Source organism: Phragmites australis, chromosome 6 (genome assembly GCF_958298935.1).
Source record: "Phragmites australis chromosome 6, lpPhrAust1.1, whole genome shotgun sequence".
NCBI classification, from domain to species: domain Eukaryota; kingdom Viridiplantae; phylum Streptophyta; class Magnoliopsida; order Poales; family Poaceae; genus Phragmites; species Phragmites australis.
The window spans coordinates 40,462,922-40,480,946 of NC_084926.1; the positions used below are offsets into that span (position 1 = coordinate 40,462,922).

An 18,025-nucleotide genomic window follows, 5' to 3' on the forward strand; every position below is an offset into this window, starting at 1 on the left:
TAACAAACACAACCTCATTAGTCGCAAAAAAAAAAGACAAGCACAACCGGATTGCATTGCATCCCTCCACGTCCGGTCGTCTTCTCGCTCAGTGCAGGTAGTAGGCGAGGAAGGAGACGAGGAGCGCGGCGGCGGCTGGCGCGGCGGCAGAGGCGCCGCTCGCGGCGGGACCGGGCGCGCCGGCGGGGGCCTCCGAGGCCACGACCGCGGTGGCCGAGGCGGCGGCGACGAGCGCGGCGCAGATGATCTTCTTCATCTCCATTTGCTGCTGCTAGCCTCGCGAGGGGAGAGACGTGCTTTATTGGGCGGGTCGAATTGGGAGACTGCTCGCTCGATCGGCGTGAGTGATCTCTCAATTGCTTCGAATGCCTCGGAGCGAGGTGGCGTCTTATAGGTGCGCCGCGGTGTAGCGCGAGCGAAGCCAGGGGTGGTGCGCGATTCGCTGGGGGCCTCGGCTTGCCGGGAATAGGTGGTGGTCAGCGGGGCTGATTAGCTGGTTGGCTCCCCTTTTTTCGGGGTGGGATTGGGAGGAGGATGATTAGGCTCTGGTTGCAAACTCATGGTGGACTGGTGGTGCAGCTGGAAGGAGATCCTAGTAACGATATGCCATGGTGAACAAAGTCTAAATAGACCACATGTCACTGACGATTTCATAGAATAACATTAAACTTCCGGTCCAACATAGCGGGATTAGAATCCTCTACAATTACCATTGACAACTGCAAATAGCTACCGTGAAGTATATTAAGGCCACTCTGGAGCCGTCGGATAAAAAACTAACAGATCATATCAGATGCTAAACCGCAATCATGTTACTACAGGTGTTCGCTACAGTGTTTCTACATTTAGCTGTTCCTCCGCGCATAACACGTACCAGATACTACAGTGATCTGCGTTGCCTTCTCTAATGCAGAGGATCCGGGTGCAGCATTGCAGAGTATAGTGGCTGATGACGCTTCGGTCTCTTCCATCTTCTGGTTCCATGGAAGAGATACACCACTACAGATTTCAGCAAAATAAACTACTGTATTTCCTTACAGCAAAGGAGTAGCCATAAAGCCCAACGGAGAAGCCTGCAATCCTCATACAGCGAAACTGGCTCTCTGAAACCCCTTTGTTAAGTCATGTTACAACCAAGCTTGCGACGATGATCGGCGCAGGGCGAGTAGCCTGCATCACTTGCGCCTTTTGGGCCTCCTGCTCTCCAGCCTCCGCCGTGCCTGCTCGAACTCCTCTTCAGTGGGCTCCGAGCTGCTCGCCTTAGGGTCGCACTTGGACATTATGGATGAGAGAATGGAGTTGAACTGGTCTTTCCGTTCCACCCTGCGCTGTGAGATGGCTAGAATCAGATCATTCTCCTCGCTTTTCTTCTTCCTGTCACGGGGTTTCACATGGCAATCAGTTGGAAGCGAATGGTAACTAGATGTAACACCTAAGGTTATCAAATGGCAGTTGAGTGTTCCGTGTGGAAAAACTTACTTCACTCTCCTCTGTAATGGATTTGTGGGTGGCTCCATCTCAGAGATCTTTTTAGCCCATTTCGTGTATGCTTTAGTTGACTTCAGCTCACCTAGGATGGAAAGAAATGGTGAGTAATTTCACAGGGAGCGATTTCAGTGAATAGGGTTAGTAAACATGCATAAACTGAGCACTTTAGCTGGCACTATGATAAAAGTAAATAGTGGCAACTACAATAAGTGTTTACCTTCGGCAATTGCACCATCAATCATATCCTTGAAGCGGTGGGAATCAAGCTTTGGGTCTGAGCAAATCATTGACCAGAAAAGCCTGCAGAAAAGGGCACCCTGTGAGAATGGAAAATGAAACCAAATTGTTTGGTAGCAGTTTACAACCTTCAGAATAAAGATTTGATCCAGCCTAAAAGGACAATAATTTGCAAAGTCACCTGTCCATGTTGCCCTTGAATTTTGTATAAAGATCCTTCAAGTCCTTTTTCTCAGAATCTGACCCTCTGTATTTAGCTTCAAATTCTTCAATGTCAGCCTCAGTAACCTGGGAACAATTGAGACAAACAAATCCATTATCACCCATTGTGCAAATGAATATGCAACATTAGCCTGCCACTGATAGAGAGGAAAACATACCTTTTTGTACATTGCTCTGAAGTACTCTTGAAGATTGTCTGCAGCTTCTCCAACAAGTGCCTAAAGGAGAAAAAGGATCAGAAAATACCGCTTGAACCTGAAAGGTAGAAATTAAAGTACTAGAAAATGAGGTGCTCACATCATCATCAGCAATGCCAGTCTCATCATACAGTGCTCTCTTCTCTGCATCTCCAAGAATAGATATCACCTTCTGCAGCTGCTGAAATTTCTCTTTGGCTTCCTGGCATCACATGACATTCTACTTGAGATACATGTCATTAAATTAGTGTGGTCCATAGTTTAGGGTTGAGATCCTACCTCATCCCCAGGATTCTTATCTGGGTGGAGACGCAGAGCCAATTTGTAATATGCCTTCTTTATTTCTTGTTGTGAAGCACTCTTCTCAACCCCTAGGATCTTCAAATGAAGAAAGAAAAGAAACAAGACATCAAATTAGTAACATGTGATCTGCAAAGAGAACAATGAGAGTGTTTTGTGACAATATCTCTGCATTTACACTTGCATGAGGTCAGACATGTCATTTGAGGTTGTTGACATTGACTCTATGCTTGCAAACATCTCAAATGAGGGTATAAAAAGAGTTCCCAGCAATTAAGTATTGTCCAGGACGTTTCCACAATAATAAGCAGACATCAGATTTTGAACTATACATGTATGCTTAGTTCTTCAAGTGCATTCAGGCAGTAAGAACCAATTCACTACAGTTCTGCAGTGACAGTGTAGGCCAAGAAAAAACTAGCATGGATGTCTCATGATCTAAGGAGAAGCACTAAAAGCACTCAATGGATACAAGTAAAATGCAGATCAAAGGCTCTGCCTCGTGATCTAAACAAAAGTGCGATTTTGCTAGACATCATCAATCACAAAGCCCCAGCCTGATCCATCAGATAGCAAACTTGTTTTTAATTCGAAAGCATAATGAATTAACAATTTACAGGACAAATAAGAGCCACCTCAAATTTAATGATGATATATTTAGAGTACTCATCCCTTTTCTTTTGAGGAAGAGAGTACTCATCCCTGAATCAACATACACACATAGGCATGGAAGAAAATGTTGGCCTGATCACATCCAGGCACATAACCGTTTGACAATTGTGACACTTTCCATAGCAATTGTTCAAGTTAATAATCAAATGTGCCTGCATACCTTCCTTCCCCCAAACAGGACACTGGATATAGCTCAAAGGCAAGCATGCTAGCAAAGAGCTAACTACAGCATGACAACATACGGGATACAAAAAACACTTCAGCGATTAAACAGTGTAATTCTCTCCTGGCACTCCTACAGTTTCCCTAATCAAGAAGGTGACTATTAATACATTCCCTGCCCCCGTTTTCAAATCTCAGATGCTAAAGTATTCACTTAAATTCAGCAGTGGCACGACTGTACAATTCAATTGCTTTGCATGTCGAAATGGCATCCCACCGGAATCAGGAGGTGTATATACCATGTCAAATGCACGACCGATTGGATCAACTCACAAATAAATCGCCCATGAGTGGAACTCTTAAAAAACATTAGAGGCGTATCTATAGTTTGCAATTCGCATACATTCGGACCAATTCGTCGAATATCATACCAACACGAGAGCCAAACTCGCATGGAGATCCACCAAATTGGCGAAAGAACGCGCCACAAAACAACATCTAACCAAACTAGTCAGAAACCATCTGACCGGACAAGCACAGGGAGGACCCTCGCTTCCACTAACCCAAAATCTCCCACTTTGATCCGAGCGACGTACCAACACCGCAAGCAACACCTACCGATCACGCAACCTTCCGCCCCGCACTTGGCCGCGATCCTAGCTAGGGTTTCGGGGGGGGGGGGGGGGGGCGCCTTACCTCGTAGAGGCTCTTGCTCCCGGTGGCGGCTGGAGCGGCGGCGGCCTCCTCCTCGCCGCCGTCGGCGTCGGCGTCGCGGGAAACCCTAGCCCTGCTGCCCTTGCGGCCCATTTGACGGGAGGCAATGGTGGACTGGTTGTGGTGGTGGGGAAAAGGAGCGAGGAAGAGCGGCGGATAGGGGATTTTATACAGGCGAGGCGGCGCGGGTGCGCGAAAAATTCCCGCCCTTCTGAGCGCGCGCCGGGAGGGAATTTGGCGGCGTCGCGTCGAGCCGCCATGGAAGGGATGGAAATGGGGCAGGGAGATGGGGGTTTGCCACGTCGGATATTCGCAATTTTCTTTTTCTTGAAAACAAGTATTTTCCATATTTGTTGTTTACAAAAAATAGTGATTAGTTTGTTTGATTCTGAACTTGAACCCAAACTCACAGCTGTGTGTGTGTGTTTTGTTTCAGCTAGGATCTTAATTTTTTGTATTTGGTTTGAAATCTTCATCTTTTAACTTGGAGTCAAAATACAATTTCGCATGCCTTTGGGTATGCACGGTTTATTTTAGCCATTTATTTTATACATATGATATCTATTTGTTGATTTTTTTATATATTATGTGATTTTTTTTACCTATCTTTTTTATACAAATCTTAATATAAATAAACAGTGTTGATAAATTATGCATGCAAATAGCTACATAGGTAAGTGAAAAATTCCCTTCCTGCCCAGACTAGTTGGCTAGTCATATGAATGTGTGTACGCTAGAACCTTCAGCTCTTGGATGTATTCATATCTCTATCTCAAAAATTAATATTTACACTTTGTCTACCAAATATGTTCAAGAACCGAACCTAGTATAGGCAGATTTTATCAATTAATATTTTGGTTTTACCATGTTAGTATAATACTAATACCTTGGGTTTTTAGCTATTTCTAATGTTAAACGGGATTTCATGTGGTGCTATGAACACATTGGACGTACCATGATACTAAGGATGTATCATACTTTTCACATTGAAAGATAATCGTGAGCTTATTGTAGCTCTTTAGGGCAATTATATCTCTCATGCAGAGGCTCTTAGACTTTATCTTGTATAGTTGTTATTTTCGAATTGCAGGTTAAAGGTTGTTTATTCCTCTCGGATTGCTGGTCTCTTATCAACTATTTACATCACCCACGAGCGGATCCACCGGACTGGAGATTTCTTCATGGTACTGTAGATATAAGACAATTAAGCAATCATATTTAGGGAACATTCATACAACATTCCTAGAGAAGAAAATGTAACAGTGGATGCTTTAGATAGAAATGTTTTCAATCTAGATGATGGCAGTATTGTTTTCAGATGTTCAAATTTTAGACATAATAGCTGCTGCCCAATAAAGGGAGAATTTTGTAATCTACCAAGTTAGGCTAAACTCTGTACTATTTCTTGCATATGAATGAATGAAAGCCCTTTTGGGCGTTTATCCTTAAAAAAACTATACGAGCTCTATCTCTTCATCACATACACACCACATACATGGCATCCATGTCATTCATTTATATAGACAGTCTATTTACGTATAATTGCAGGTACAAGTCTTCGATCATATTACAAATAAGAGGATCTGTACTCATTCATAGAAATTGGATTAAGATTCATCCACAACATTGGTATATAGAACAAAGTAAAAATGAAAATTACAAAGCCCACAGTACATATGCAATCTCGCATAAGGGGAAAAGTAAATCCATCTGTTCTCACTACCCTTCCGCATTGTCAGAATTCAGAACCTTTGCAGCTCCAAATCTGAATCAGTTGTCTCCACCCATTCGAGTCAAGAAATCTGAATCCAGAAAAGCATAAAAAAGATCAAAACAATAGGATTGGAATATTATTGATCAATTGATCAGTGAGAGACAAATGATAGTAGTACATGTGCATAGGACTGATAGGACTATAATGGATGTGTCACGGATAGTGACGTACCCTGAAAATTAGCAAACATAATAGAGGATTAATTAAGAAAAAAGAAGGGCATGCAGATGGATCATGGCGTCCGTCAAGCAGCGGGTGCGCGATGAGACAGTCGCTTGCAGTACAGGGCACCAGGGCCGGCCAGACGCGGCCGCCCTACATCAGCGGCGACGGCGGTAGTTCGTCTCGGGATTTTTGTGGTGTTTTTGTTATAGGGTAAATTAAATATGATGGCTATCTAGAGATAATATTATTTTTGAGTGTTGGATGAGTTTATCTGTTAAAAAATGTTGAACGGAGATATCTATATTTTAGATGAGTTTTATCCGTATTGATGTGACATATTCCAATTTATTAGAGTATTTTTACCACGTATTAAATTATATTATATTATAAATTTTTTATCTGATGTGTGATCCGATTGTACTATTATATTTATTATAATTAAATTAATAAAATAAGATCTCTCGTAATTATATTATGATGAAAAACTAAATATACGATAAACAAATTTCACAAAATTTTAATTAACCACATCCAAGTTATATCCATCCAATTAAATAAATAATTAAATCATTCTATCAATACTACCAAATAAAAAATTGAATCATCTTATTTAACAAAATACAAATAGACATATTATGTATAACCTTGTTCTCTAGCCAAACACATCCCTATTGACTTGATCGTAATGAGGAGAAAACGGGAGGAGGTTTGGGAGTAGGCGATTATATACTTGGGCATCCGAGAATGGATTGTTGTGATGTGGTTACCAAATCTGACGGTCTGGTTGCTTTAACTACAACATGGGACCAAAAATATGGAGGGGTCAAGGAGGGAGTCAGAGACAATTAACACATAATGCGCGTCTGTTCCTCTCAATTTCTGGTGGTGCACGCTGCATTGCCGACCAGGTTTAACCAAAACCGTCGGTCACTTCTAAATATCGCCGAAGGTGATAAAAAAAATGGTTGGTAATTAAGAGTATGTTATTTAGGCTTTTGTTTTTGGCTTTTTTTAAAAGCAGTGTTTTTTATTTTTTGAAAAACTATTCTTGAAAATAGGATGTTGATTTCTACAATAAATTTTTAGTTTCTCAGCACATAACTTTTCAAAAAAACGTTTCTCAACAAGTTTCTCAGCTTTAGTTTATTTTACTCAGACTTCTTAGCTTCTTAAAAAACCACTTCTTTAAAACTCATTCGTTCTATTTTCTAGCAGCAGTAGAAACAGAATTAAAAACAGAAAACAAACTTATCTAAGTCAACCGTCAAAAGGTAGGTCTGATCAGTGTTTATCTCAAAATTAGAAATGAGGGCCATGTCGAGTTAGAAGTATAGAACCGGACAGAAATTCAATACGAGGAATACTACTAGTAGGAGTAAGAGGAAAAGTAAACTGTGATGAGTTGAAGCTTAGAGTAAGGGTTTATTTATTTTTGGTTAGAGTAAGTTTCTATTTTTGGTTTTTTGAAAAGTTGTGATTTTAACTTATCTGAAAAGTAGTTTTTAAAATAGGTTGTTATCTTTTATAATAATTTTTTAGCTTATTAGTACATAACTTTTCAAAAAAATATCTCTCGATGAGTTTCTCAATTTTAGTTTATTTTTCTCAAAAGTAGTCTTCTAACTTCTCTGGAAGCTACTTCTTTAGTATTTTATTTGTTCTGCCTTTTGACAGCAGTAGAGGTAGAATCAAAAGTAGAAAAAAAAAACCTAAGAAGTTTGGAAATTCATCTCGACTCAGGAATTTGATCGTGTGTACGAAATGCTATTTTTTTTACTTAAGGATACTCATGTTCTGGAGCTGTGTTAAAGTACTTTTTTTTTTTGCTTCGTATGATGTTTTTAATTTTGGTAATTTGTGTCAAAAGAAGTGATGACCGTAGACAAACACTTCTCACCTCCAAAGTTAAAAAGTCAGGTGGTCGCCACAGTTAGCATACTAACATCGTTGAAAAGTTAAATGGTCAAGAAACAAAACATCTATCAACTACGTATTGGGGCAATCAAGCACAACAAAACATCTACAAACTACGTATTGGATCAATCAAGCACAAAATCCAAACAAACTAGGCAGCAAACACACCTTATAAACCTTTTTCGTAGGGCATTCTTCACTTATTTTAACTGACTCCATTTTTAGAACACGAAAACCCATCAGAGGTCTAGTGTTGTGTGGCTTCTTCTATTCAGTGGAGTGGGAAAATGATATATGATTTTTTCGTACCTTACGTTTGAATGTTTCAAATGAAAAATACAATATCAAAGGTAGATGTTTATTAGTAGGAGATAGAAAGAAAAGAGGAAAATGTATCAGGACTTAAAAAAAAACTTACGAGACAAACAAAAATTCCGGCGATAACTAGATACTTTCGCATACAATACGGAACTTTGTTGAGTCAATTGTACAATTCTAACGTATAAAGTTTCTCTAAAATCACGGATTGACTGGTAGCTCAGTAGCAAAACTCAATACTTGAAGTGAGCCGGTGGGAATTCAACTTCCTTTTTGCATCCAAAAAATCTCTAAAATGGACCGCACAGTGAGAAAAAATCTGTAAAAAAAACTTCTCCAAAATCCGGCGTTCCAAAAGTCCCTACCTCCGAATAATACCAGCTACGGCGTTGCATTGTCTATGAAGCGTTGGCCGGACTGAATCGCCCTCCTGGCAACCGGCTGCCTACCGTCACCATCTCCTCTCCTTCCCTTCTTCTTTCCGGATGCAAAACGTGTCGACTCATCAAGTTATCCATCTGCCTTTTTGCGTGGATGCCCTTTCGGCACTGAGAAATTATCTAATAATTTTCGTTTCAAGTTTGACGAGCAACATCATGCGTTCAACTCTGCCTAAGCAACATTTAGGAGTGCGGAATTGAGAAAATAAAGGACACGGTCCACGTGGCGGTTTGCGGTAACGTTGCACGTAGCTGCGGATGCTATGTAACCACGTCAAAATGTTATATTTTTGAGTCTTTACACGTGAGTACAATTTTATTTCCTACATTGAGGTATCATCTATCATACGATATAATGTGTTTAACAATTTACGAGTGCATCATATATATTTTAAGAAATAAATACAGTAACAACATCATGAGGTGGACGGTACCATTCCGACGACACATGCTAACGTAGCGGCGGTTGTCTCCTAGACGCTAGATTTAACTAATATATTATATAGTTAACGCTTGCAGTATACGCAGATCTAATATACAAGAGTTCTTACTTCTTCCTTCTCTTATCTCTATACATAATTAACGCTCGACCCAAAACCACTGTTACGGCCCAACGGCCGCTATTTAGTATCTTGGTATATCTTACGCGCTAGATGTGGAACACTCTCAGAAACTCATCGAAATCAGTAGGATTGTTATTTTTATTTTCTAGCATTGCTAAAATTTGCTTCACAGTAAGCACAAACTAGTCGCTGCTCCGCCATTAACAACGGAGTTTCCCACCATAAAGAGAGAGAAAGGGCAGCTCCTTCTTCCCGGTCAAGAAAGAAAGAAAAAACAGAGTTCCAAAAGACCCAGCATCTACCAGGGGCCTTTCTGCAAATCCGCAGAAACAGCCATCCCATCCGTCCATCAACTCTCCCTACCCCGATCGGACGGCGCAGACCCCACCTCACCCAGACCACCCCACGCTAGTCGCCGCAAGTAATTCGAAACAGCAGGGGCAGGGAGGTAACTTCCCGTCGCCTCCGCCTTTTTTATCTGGCTCCCCCACCTTCCCCTGGCGACGACGCCCCCATTTCGAAGCTCCTCCTCGCGATTCCAATCCCCGCACGCCGCCTCCGCGTCCGCCTCCTCGCGCAGGGTTAGGGTTTGCTCTGCTCCCCATCTCCTTGATGATTTTGCCGCGGGATTTCGTAGGCTTGGTCTGATCTGTGGCTCCCAGGGCCCGATTCGGCGTCCCCTGATCGATCCGCGATGTTTTCTTGGAGTTTCTTTTGGGGTGTTGTTTCGTTGGGTAGGGGGTTTCCACGTGCTGGAAATCGCGAAGGGGGCGGGCGCTTTCAGGGTTCGTGGGTTGATCCGGTCTTACAGTGCTGGGGTGAAGTCTCTATGCGGGGGGAAAATACGCGTTCTTCTTTTTTTCTCTTGGGGAAATGATTTGATTTACTGTTCTCATTTTCCCTTATATTTTTTGTTTTATTTTCTAAACGCTGGAAACAGCCAGTGATTAAGTGTTTAATTGTTTAATTTTTGGTGAAAATTATGTGTATTTATTGTTAGGTGGCGGAGTAATTGAATTTATGCAGCAGATTTGGTGACTGGTGTATTCGTTTTCCTCTTGGATAACATTTATGGTTTTAAAGATTTAAATTTGATGCCAGCCGATTCGTTTAGACTGTTGCCAAATGAACATAGAGTGGGTTTGATTGGTAGCGCTCAGGATAACGTTTTCGTGTTAGTGACTTTAGCGTTGTGCTTTCTAAGAATTAGGATCTTGTTTCATCTTTCATGAATTGTAATCTCTCTGCAATTAGTGAGGATTTCTTAGCGCGGCAATTCTTATTACCATTTGATTTGGAACTTGAAACTAGCAACGAACTAATTGATTAACTGTTTACAATAGTTTATCTCTATTGCCATTTAAATTGTTTGTTTGATGCGCAGCTTACAGTCGTGATGGAACACAAGGAGGCGGGCTGCCAGCAGCCGGAGGGCCCAATCCTATGCATCAACAACTGTGGCTTCTTTGGCAGCGCAGCCACCATGAACATGTGCTCCAAGTGCCACAAGGAGATGGTCATGAAGCAGGAGCAGGCCCAGCTGGCCGCCTCCTCTTTTGATAGCATTGTCAATGGTGGTGATGGTGGGAAAGGACCTGTCATCACTGGAAACGCAGAGGTGGTGGTTGCTCAAGTCGAGGAGAAGACAGTTGTTGTGCAGCCTACCAATGTTGTCGGCACCAGCGAGGCTGCTGCAGTAAACCCCAAGGGCAAGGAAGGCCCGAACCGGTGCACTACCTGCAGGAAGAGGGTTGGGCTGACAGGATTCAACTGCCGGTGTGGGAATATGTACTGTGCTGTGCACCGCTATTCCGACAAGCATGACTGCCAGTTTGATTACCAGACTGCAGCTAGGAATGCCATTGCCAAGGCTAATCCGGTGGTTAAGGCGGAGAAACTTGATAAGATCTGATGGGGCAGTGGGGACGAAATGGGTTGCAATCTGCAAGATTTCATCAACCTTCTTTGCTGCTTTATCATTGCACTTGTCATTCTTGTTTACTGCCACATTCCTTGAGTTGATCAACATTGTGATGCACTCCGCATCCAGGCAGCTGCAAGAATTCATCCTGTCAGTTGAGTCAGAATGGTTTGCTTGTTGGCTATGTTCTGTAAGCTTATTCATGGTGGTTTCGGTCGGTATTGTGGCATTCTCATCTAGCTAGCTCTGTGATGTACTATTGTCTCATGCGTGTTACATTCCAATCAGTAATAGTAATCAGCAATGGTCTGCCATATCTCCCAGAGGTCTATTTTCTGGTTCTATTTTATGAATTATGATATTCCATTGGCATCTCGCTACCTGTCTCACATTCAATTCATGTGCTGTTTCACATTCGATTCATGTGCATTCTATGTTGTTACGGTCGTCTTCAATTGTTATTTCATTCAGAGAACCTTGCCATGCACTAGTATTTGATGATGTGATTAAAAGATCAGAAGCAAGCGCTCCTGAATGTTGACATGCGAAGCTATTGACCAATCAGGTGTTCTTGCTTAGCATTCCCCGAGGGGGAAGCAACTTACATGTATTTCTTCAGCTGTTTAAAGTAGTCCAGGATGCAGCGAAGTAGGATTCTTGTGTCTGATCACCAAATTTTTCCTATTTTCAAACTATGTTTGTTGGAGATCTTTGATCTGTATCAGGATGCAGTTTGATTGCTGCGCATGCTGATTCTGCATCACAATACAGTGCAACACAAACACTGAAAACTCAACATGTTTTTTTAATATTAGTGGTACAACTTGGATTTTCACAAATCATGTGCTGCCATCTCTTTCTAGTCTGTACAGTGGGAACATGTAGCTCTCCTTTCTATATTTTATTGGAATAAGTCGAAGTTGTTTTGTATGATTGTCACTTGCAAAGATAATCCGTACGTAAATATTCTTCTGCAGGAGATGAATATATATTCTTTTCCCTCAATTTGTGGGTGGGTCTCTTTAGGCATGATGGATTAAAGAATGCAGGCACTGATAGAGAAGGCTGATCAGCTTGAGATTCCCTCGTTTATGAGGGAATGGATTGGATCTCAGCTTTGTCGTCCTCCCAGTAGCTGAAGATGTATTTTATGGACACTAGCTGCTCTTAGCTGCTCTCATTATTTATTTAACTGTCATGCATAAGCCTGATGAAATCAGTTGCAGTGCTCAGCCAGAACCTCAACCATGGGAATCATCTCATTGGTAACCAGACACCCAAATGGCACTTTTTTTTTACCGAGTCAGAAGTCAGATAACAATCAGGATGAACAGCAGAACACTGCGGATGTAACATTTTAGCAACACCTTCATTTACCTAGATACAGAAGGTGAAAAAACAATGTCGTGAAAATTTCACATCATCACAAGTAACTGTCTTACTCAAGAAATGGTAGAAGAGACGGATGTATGAGCAGATCAATATTGCACTAAGTGAATATATGAGGGGGAACACATGAAACAGCTCATTTCCTCTTTCATTGCATGTTCTAAACTACAGTATATGGGAACAACAAGGATGTGCGTCATTCTGGATTATTTATACTGTAAGTGTAAATCTGGGGACTCAGGCCCCGATGTTGAAGTAAACCGTGTAGAATTCGTCCCTCAAGCTGTACAATGGCTCCAGAAGGAAGTTCCTCCTCACCCCCTTCGCGATGAAGCTGTAAGGATGGTACTGTCTCAACGGAGCAGTCTGCACAAAGCTGGCCGCCTGCTCGAGTACCCCACCAATGCTCTGAAGAGAACTCTTGCAGCTGACCTGAATCTTTGTCCCAGCAAAATAATTTGCGCCTGTCACCAAGAAGCATCCCGGATTTGTCCCGAGCTCGAGGGAAACCGAGTTAGAATTTCCATCAAGCCCAGGTACTATGTTGAAGAGAGAATCTGAGCCATTTTGTGCAGATAAGGTAAGGTTGTTGGTAATCACCGTTCCTGGCAAGTCAAATGGTTCGATCAGCATAGAAGTTCCCTTTATGGTTGTGCTGTAAATGTCATGCAGTCCTGTTGAGTCCTGAGAGTGTGCCCTGAATGTTGCATGGATGGCGGTGTCAGTGCCGTCGACTTCAGGTAGCTCTTGCATCGTTACGGAGCCATTTGCGCTTGAGAGAACAAATGTTTTTCCGTTGGATACTTGTGTGAAGGTCACCAGTTGTGAGTTGTAAGATGAAGGGACAGCAGTGATCCAATCTGAAACTGCACTGACATTTCCAGCTTTTGCATTCCAGTCACCACTGGACAAGCCAGCTAGAACGAATGGCCCAAATAGAACTGCATGAAGAGACGCATACTCCACCCGATCATCTGAAGGTAGAGTTAACAATCAGTATTTAGGTGATCATTCTCACCAAGCACAATTCCAGTAATTATCCCAGGGCATGGTAACGAAAATTGTTATGTCTATTATAGCCTTTGTATTTTTATTATAGCTATTGTTTGGCATGAGGAATTATTGAGTGTGAATTAAGTAAAATTAGCTATTTACTCCTTCAATCTTAAATTCGTTGATTTGGTAATATTTGAAATTTCCTGAATTTTAACCTTTAATTGCTTCAGTAGTCAGGCTAATGGGGAACTGTAGTAGCAAGTGATCCCCTGAGTTCCACTGTTTAGTGACTGAGAGGAAAGATCCTGTCCACATATAAGATCAAGTGATGAAGTGGCCTCAGAAATGATTGATGATAATTTGAAACAGTGATCACTGAAATGATTATACCTGGAGATATTAATCCTAAATCTTTGTCATTCAAAGTTGCTTTTGCACCATCAGTAGCTGTCCACGATGGAATTCTCACATTCAATTTGGCAGACTGACTATTTGTCTGTACAAATAGAACACAATTCAGCTGACTGCAGATGCTTTTATCTGAATTTTGCTTAAAAAATCGAAAAGAATTACCTTTGTAGAAATGGAGAGTGAAACTTGAAGATACAGGTCAGAAGAGCTGAGGGGTTTGATTTGCTGAGTAACATTAAGCCCAGCTGCTTTCCAGTTGAAAGTGCTTGGTATGTACTGAATGATGTTGAGTGCTGGTGTATCTCCTTTCTCCTCAAAGTAAATAGAATCACCAAGTTTTGAAAAGGACTCTATACCTGCAGATGGAAATTGTAACCCCAACTTTTCTTTTTGAGTCGGCAACCCCAACTTTTAGGACATAAAGCAAAAAGGTGAAAAATTCAGGGGGCTAGACAATGCCTTTAGCTTATGGAAATCAAAATAAGATAGGAACAGTTGTTTGAAATCAAGCCTAGTTACTTCTGCTGCAGGATTTTCACATCAAGGTAACACAAACAGATGTCGGCAGTTCTTTATGTTACCTGTCCCATAACAACACCAGAATGAATTGTACTTCGTTCCCCAACCATGATAACTCACTGCCTTTGAGTGTCCAGGGGCCTGGGGTAGCATGTAAATCATCACACCAGGATCTGCCCCCCTTTGAATGCTTAAAACACCATTTATTAGTGCCCTTTCGTAGTAATCTGCATATGCTATTTCCTTCGTCCATCTGAATAGGTTGCGAGAAATCTGCACATGGTTCTGCATATGACACATTTCTAAACAAGAAAATAGATGCTTTGGATGATTTGATATATGTCAACCTTAAGCATGTTGTAGGTGGTGCAAGATTCCTCATTCTCAGTACTCAGAGTCTCAGCTAAATGCTTTGGATCGGTCCTGAGAAACAATTAAGAGTATAAGTTTACTGCCAAATATAACTATGCTGTGTCTATATACTATGGACATCACTAAATCAGGCATCTAGAAGTTATATATTACCAGAATTCACCGGCAGATGTTCCACCAGTGGCATAGCTATGAGAAGAATGTATTGTATCCATAAAGAATGTCGCAATTTGCTGTTTCAAGAATGAGGCTTATGGTCAGCTTCACTCATAGGGAATCAGAGAACAAATGAGAAAAGAAGACAGAAGCTGTTACTACTTCAGACAACGACCAACACACAGACACAGATAGACAAAAAACTATAATGGATATAAAAGAAAGAAGTATATAAAGCTAAAGAGCTATGCTAAAACACTTGTAATGTCCAGCATATTTCCCAAAATATGAATAAAAATTGTTAGCACTCTCTTAGAAAAAAGGCAAAGAGAAAAACACAGTTTAGAATGATCCATTTGGAATTTACTAATACCAGAAAGAGTCATACATATCTTGGTCTTCTTAACCCAATAAGCATACTTATACTGGAATTTGGAAGTGAAATAGTCCACTTGTTTCCCCTTTTGAACAGTAGCCAATGCCATAATCTAAACTGCTAACATCATGCACTTATCTCATATCCCATAACAGATTCCTCTCCGTCTATGAAAATGCAATACTTCAACTCTCTAGTAAACATGATTTGCAATGACTTTTACCTTGTAAAGAGGATCTCCGGTAACTTCATACCTCATCTGCGCACCAATGACAACTGGAATGTGTGTATTGGAATGAAAGCCTGAAATACTGTCAGCCTGAAATGTAACACACACACACACACACAAGGCTATCACTCAAACGAAAGTCCTTCAGGAGGAACAGTACTTTTAGTCCATTGATTAAATTTATACTAAAGGAACCCAAGTTCAATTTCCATAAAGGTATACATTGTACATGGTAATACCAGTTCAGTATCCTAGACAAATTATAATGATGCAATGAATAATAGTAGTGGCATAACTTAAATCTGTTGGATAAATAGAAATGTAGTCACCACTGGATGATAACCAAATTAAACTGAAGTTAGGTCATCACAACATAGGTAAAAGTGAAGCTGGTTTATATTAATATTTTAGTCACTTATTGTGAATTAAACATAATCCTAGATATTACCAAATAGCTGAAGAATCACAACTAGGAAACCAAATCAGTGCTCAGCAGACCTGAACTGCAAGCAACCCGAGAAAGCATGGCTTGTCGAAGAGATGAGCCAGTGTCAAATGCTTCTCATCGTTCTGCACAAATAAGAGAAAAGAAGCATATCAGCTAGACACAATGGTATTAATCGAAGCCACACTTGTAACAAACGGCAAATCACCGTTATCGTGTAGAGCTGGTAGAGCACGTCGTTCATCCCACCAGTCTCCTCATTGAGAGACTCCCAGTGCCTCTCAATGCTGTATTTCTGTATGACATTCTTCACCCGGTCACTGAAGTAATTAGCCATCTTCACCACCATATCAAGAGCCTTGGAATTCCCGGCCACCGTGTACTGATCAAGAAGCCCTTGCATAATCTGCAAACCGAATATTACACTCTATCAACCAGGCAATGATCATTCACATACTGATCAAGGCGAAGTAGACACTGAAACAACCCCTGCACCTTGTGGATTGTGTAGTAAGGAGCCCAGACAGGCTTGATGGCCTCAACCCAGTCGAAGAACTCCGATGGGAATGCCGACAGGTACCCTGTGCCAATCTTCTTCTGGCAATCGTAGAGCGTGTCGACGACAGAGGTCATCTTTGCGTTGAGAGTATCATTGTGTGTGCTAGCCCACATCTTGGCAGTAGCACTCAGGTAGTGCCCTGAAAATAAGAGTAGCAAGCCGCTGCCGTTCAGTCGAGCTGCGGAATTGCTCTGTTATAAACGCACCAAATCAAACCGAGATAGCTGCGGCGCACCGACGAAGTGTCCCCGGAGCTGGACGTCGGGGCCCTCCCACCCGCCGTAGGGCGTTCCTGGCGCCGTCAGGCCGGCCTGCGTGCGGAAGCTCCAGACGAGGCGGTCGACGTCCAAGAGGAGCAGGTACTCCAGGTTGGTCTGCTGGGCTCGCCAGTACAGGGTGCCCGGCTCCAGCCGCACGTCGTGCAGCGACGCCTCGGAGAGGAAAGCCCCCGCCGCGCCGCCGGGCCGCGGCTCGCCGGCGCCGCCGCGGAGCTTCCGGTAGAGCATGAGCCAGTCGAACGCCTCCTCGCGCCGCAGGGCCCTCCGCGGCATGAGCGACATCCAGGTGGACTCGTCGGTGGGGGTGAGGTGGTTGTGCTCGTGGTTGTGGCCGTGCCCGCGGTGGACGGGCTCGGGCATCGGCGCGGACCGCAGCTGCGCCGCCGCGCGCTCCGTGTGCGACGCCAGCCCCGGGAACGCGTTCGTGCACATCTTCCCCTCCGCGCCGTGGAAGGCGGCAGTGGCGGCCAAGAACACCACGACCCCCAGCGCCGCAGCCACCGGCACGCCTCGCGGTGGCGCCATCGTCCCCTTTCTCACCAAGAACAACTTGCCACCCAATCCTCAGTTGACTGGCACTAGACGTACCACAACATAAGCGAAATCTTCCAAGAACCCCAAACCTAACACCTGACCACCGCGAGGAGGAGAAGATTAGGCATCACGAAACGGCAACAACGCATCAAATGGCCGGCAAATTAGCCAAGAATTGCGCGGAAAGCAAGTCGCGAGGAGGTAAAAAGAAGACCAGAGATAGGATTAACGGAGACCTCATCAGTTATCTCCTCTCCCCACAAGCTAGGTGACGAAGTCGACTGACTGCCAGTAATGAACTAGTGATACTTGTGTCCGGGGAAGCAGAAAAAATCGCTCCTTTCAACGGAAAAGGGGCGACAAATACGCATCACGGTGAGCGACGGTTTATAGCCTAGGAATCTTGGACCCCAAGAGCCGCAAGCCGAAGCCATCATGAGCCATCTACCCGTTTCAATCCATCATTGGCCACCGCTCCGCTCCGCTTGCTTTGCTTGCACGCCACAGCCGAAACGCCGACCGAAACCGGGAGAGCGGATGCGTCAGGTTACAGCCTGCTTACTAGCTGTGTCCGTGGATCACGGGCTGAGCTGAACCGAACCACTCCCGGAGAGACCACTTGCAGCGAGGTCGCGCGCCGCTCGCTCGCTCGCTCGTCACCTGATCTTGGCATG

General features: G+C 43.0%; 3 protein-coding genes across 5 annotated transcripts; 1 reads left to right on the top strand and 2 right to left on the bottom strand.

Moving 5' to 3' along the window:
• Positions 1-629: 629 nt before the first annotated feature.
• LOC133922467 (chaperone protein dnaJ 6-like) lies at positions 630-4,287 on the bottom strand. The gene is made up of 8 exons (XM_062367825.1): positions 3,975-4,287; positions 2,424-2,522; positions 2,245-2,346; positions 2,106-2,165; positions 1,907-2,013; positions 1,706-1,788; positions 1,480-1,570; positions 630-1,374 (listed from the first exon to the last, which is right to left on the bottom strand). The coding sequence occupies exons 1-8, from the start codon at positions 4,083-4,085 to the stop codon at positions 1,176-1,178; spliced, it is 852 nt and encodes a 283-aa protein (XP_062223809.1). The 5' UTR covers positions 4,086-4,287; the 3' UTR covers positions 630-1,175.
• Positions 4,288-9,590: 5,303 nt separating this feature from the next.
• On the top strand, positions 9,591-11,403 carry LOC133922470 (zinc finger A20 and AN1 domain-containing stress-associated protein 8-like). 2 transcript variants are annotated; one of them, XM_062367828.1, is made up of 2 exons: positions 9,591-9,747; positions 10,551-11,403. In XM_062367828.1, exon 2 carries the CDS (start codon positions 10,563-10,565, stop codon positions 11,076-11,078), a length of 516 nt encoding a protein of 171 aa, XP_062223812.1. In that variant the 5' UTR covers positions 9,591-9,747; positions 10,551-10,562; the 3' UTR covers positions 11,079-11,403. The 2 variants fall into 2 exon arrangements, with proteins under 2 accessions (XP_062223812.1, XP_062223813.1); XM_062367829.1 differs by having other exon boundaries at positions 9,626-9,753.
• A 1,154-nt stretch (positions 11,404-12,557) lies between these two features.
• On the bottom strand, positions 12,558-18,025 carry LOC133922468 (uncharacterized). Of its 2 annotated transcripts, XM_062367826.1 has the most exons (13): positions 17,588-18,025; positions 16,775-17,447; positions 16,476-16,678; positions 16,189-16,386; positions 16,034-16,105; positions 15,530-15,625; positions 14,928-15,007; positions 14,750-14,825; positions 14,465-14,675; positions 14,046-14,239; positions 13,863-13,968; positions 13,688-13,777; positions 12,558-13,450 (listed from the first exon to the last, which is right to left on the bottom strand). In XM_062367826.1, the coding sequence occupies exons 2-13, from the start codon at positions 17,340-17,342 to the stop codon at positions 12,714-12,716; spliced, it is 2,631 nt and encodes an 876-aa protein (XP_062223810.1). In that variant the 5' UTR covers positions 17,343-17,447; positions 17,588-18,025; the 3' UTR covers positions 12,558-12,713. The 2 variants fall into 2 exon arrangements, with proteins under 2 accessions (XP_062223810.1, XP_062223811.1); XM_062367827.1 differs by lacking the exon at positions 17,588-18,025 and having other exon boundaries at positions 16,775-17,581.

Coding starts and splice junctions, on each gene's coding strand:
- LOC133922470 (XM_062367828.1), top strand. CDS start 10,563: ATGGAACACAAGGAGGCGGGCTGCCAGCAGCCGGAGGGCCCAATCCTA.
- LOC133922468 (XM_062367826.1), bottom strand. CDS start 17,342: ATGGCGCCACCGCGAGGCGTGCCGGTGGCTGCGGCGCTGGGGGTCGTG. Junction 16,679..16,774: donor GCTCCGGGGACACTTCGTCG/GTGCGCCGCAGC, acceptor TCTTATTTTCAG/GGCACTACCTGAGTGCTACT. Junction 16,387..16,475: donor CTTACTACACAATCCACAAG/GTGCAGGGGTTG, acceptor TTCGGTTTGCAG/ATTATGCAAGGGCTTCTTGA.
- LOC133922467 (XM_062367825.1), bottom strand. CDS start 4,085: ATGGGCCGCAAGGGCAGCAGGGCTAGGGTTTCCCGCGACGCCGACGCC. Junction 2,166..2,244: donor CTGGCATTGCTGATGATGAT/GTGAGCACCTCA, acceptor TTTCTCCTTTAG/GCACTTGTTGGAGAAGCTGC. Junction 1,375..1,479: donor CCATTACAGAGGAGAGTGAA/GTAAGTTTTTCC, acceptor ACCCCGTGACAG/GAAGAAGAAAAGCGAGGAGA.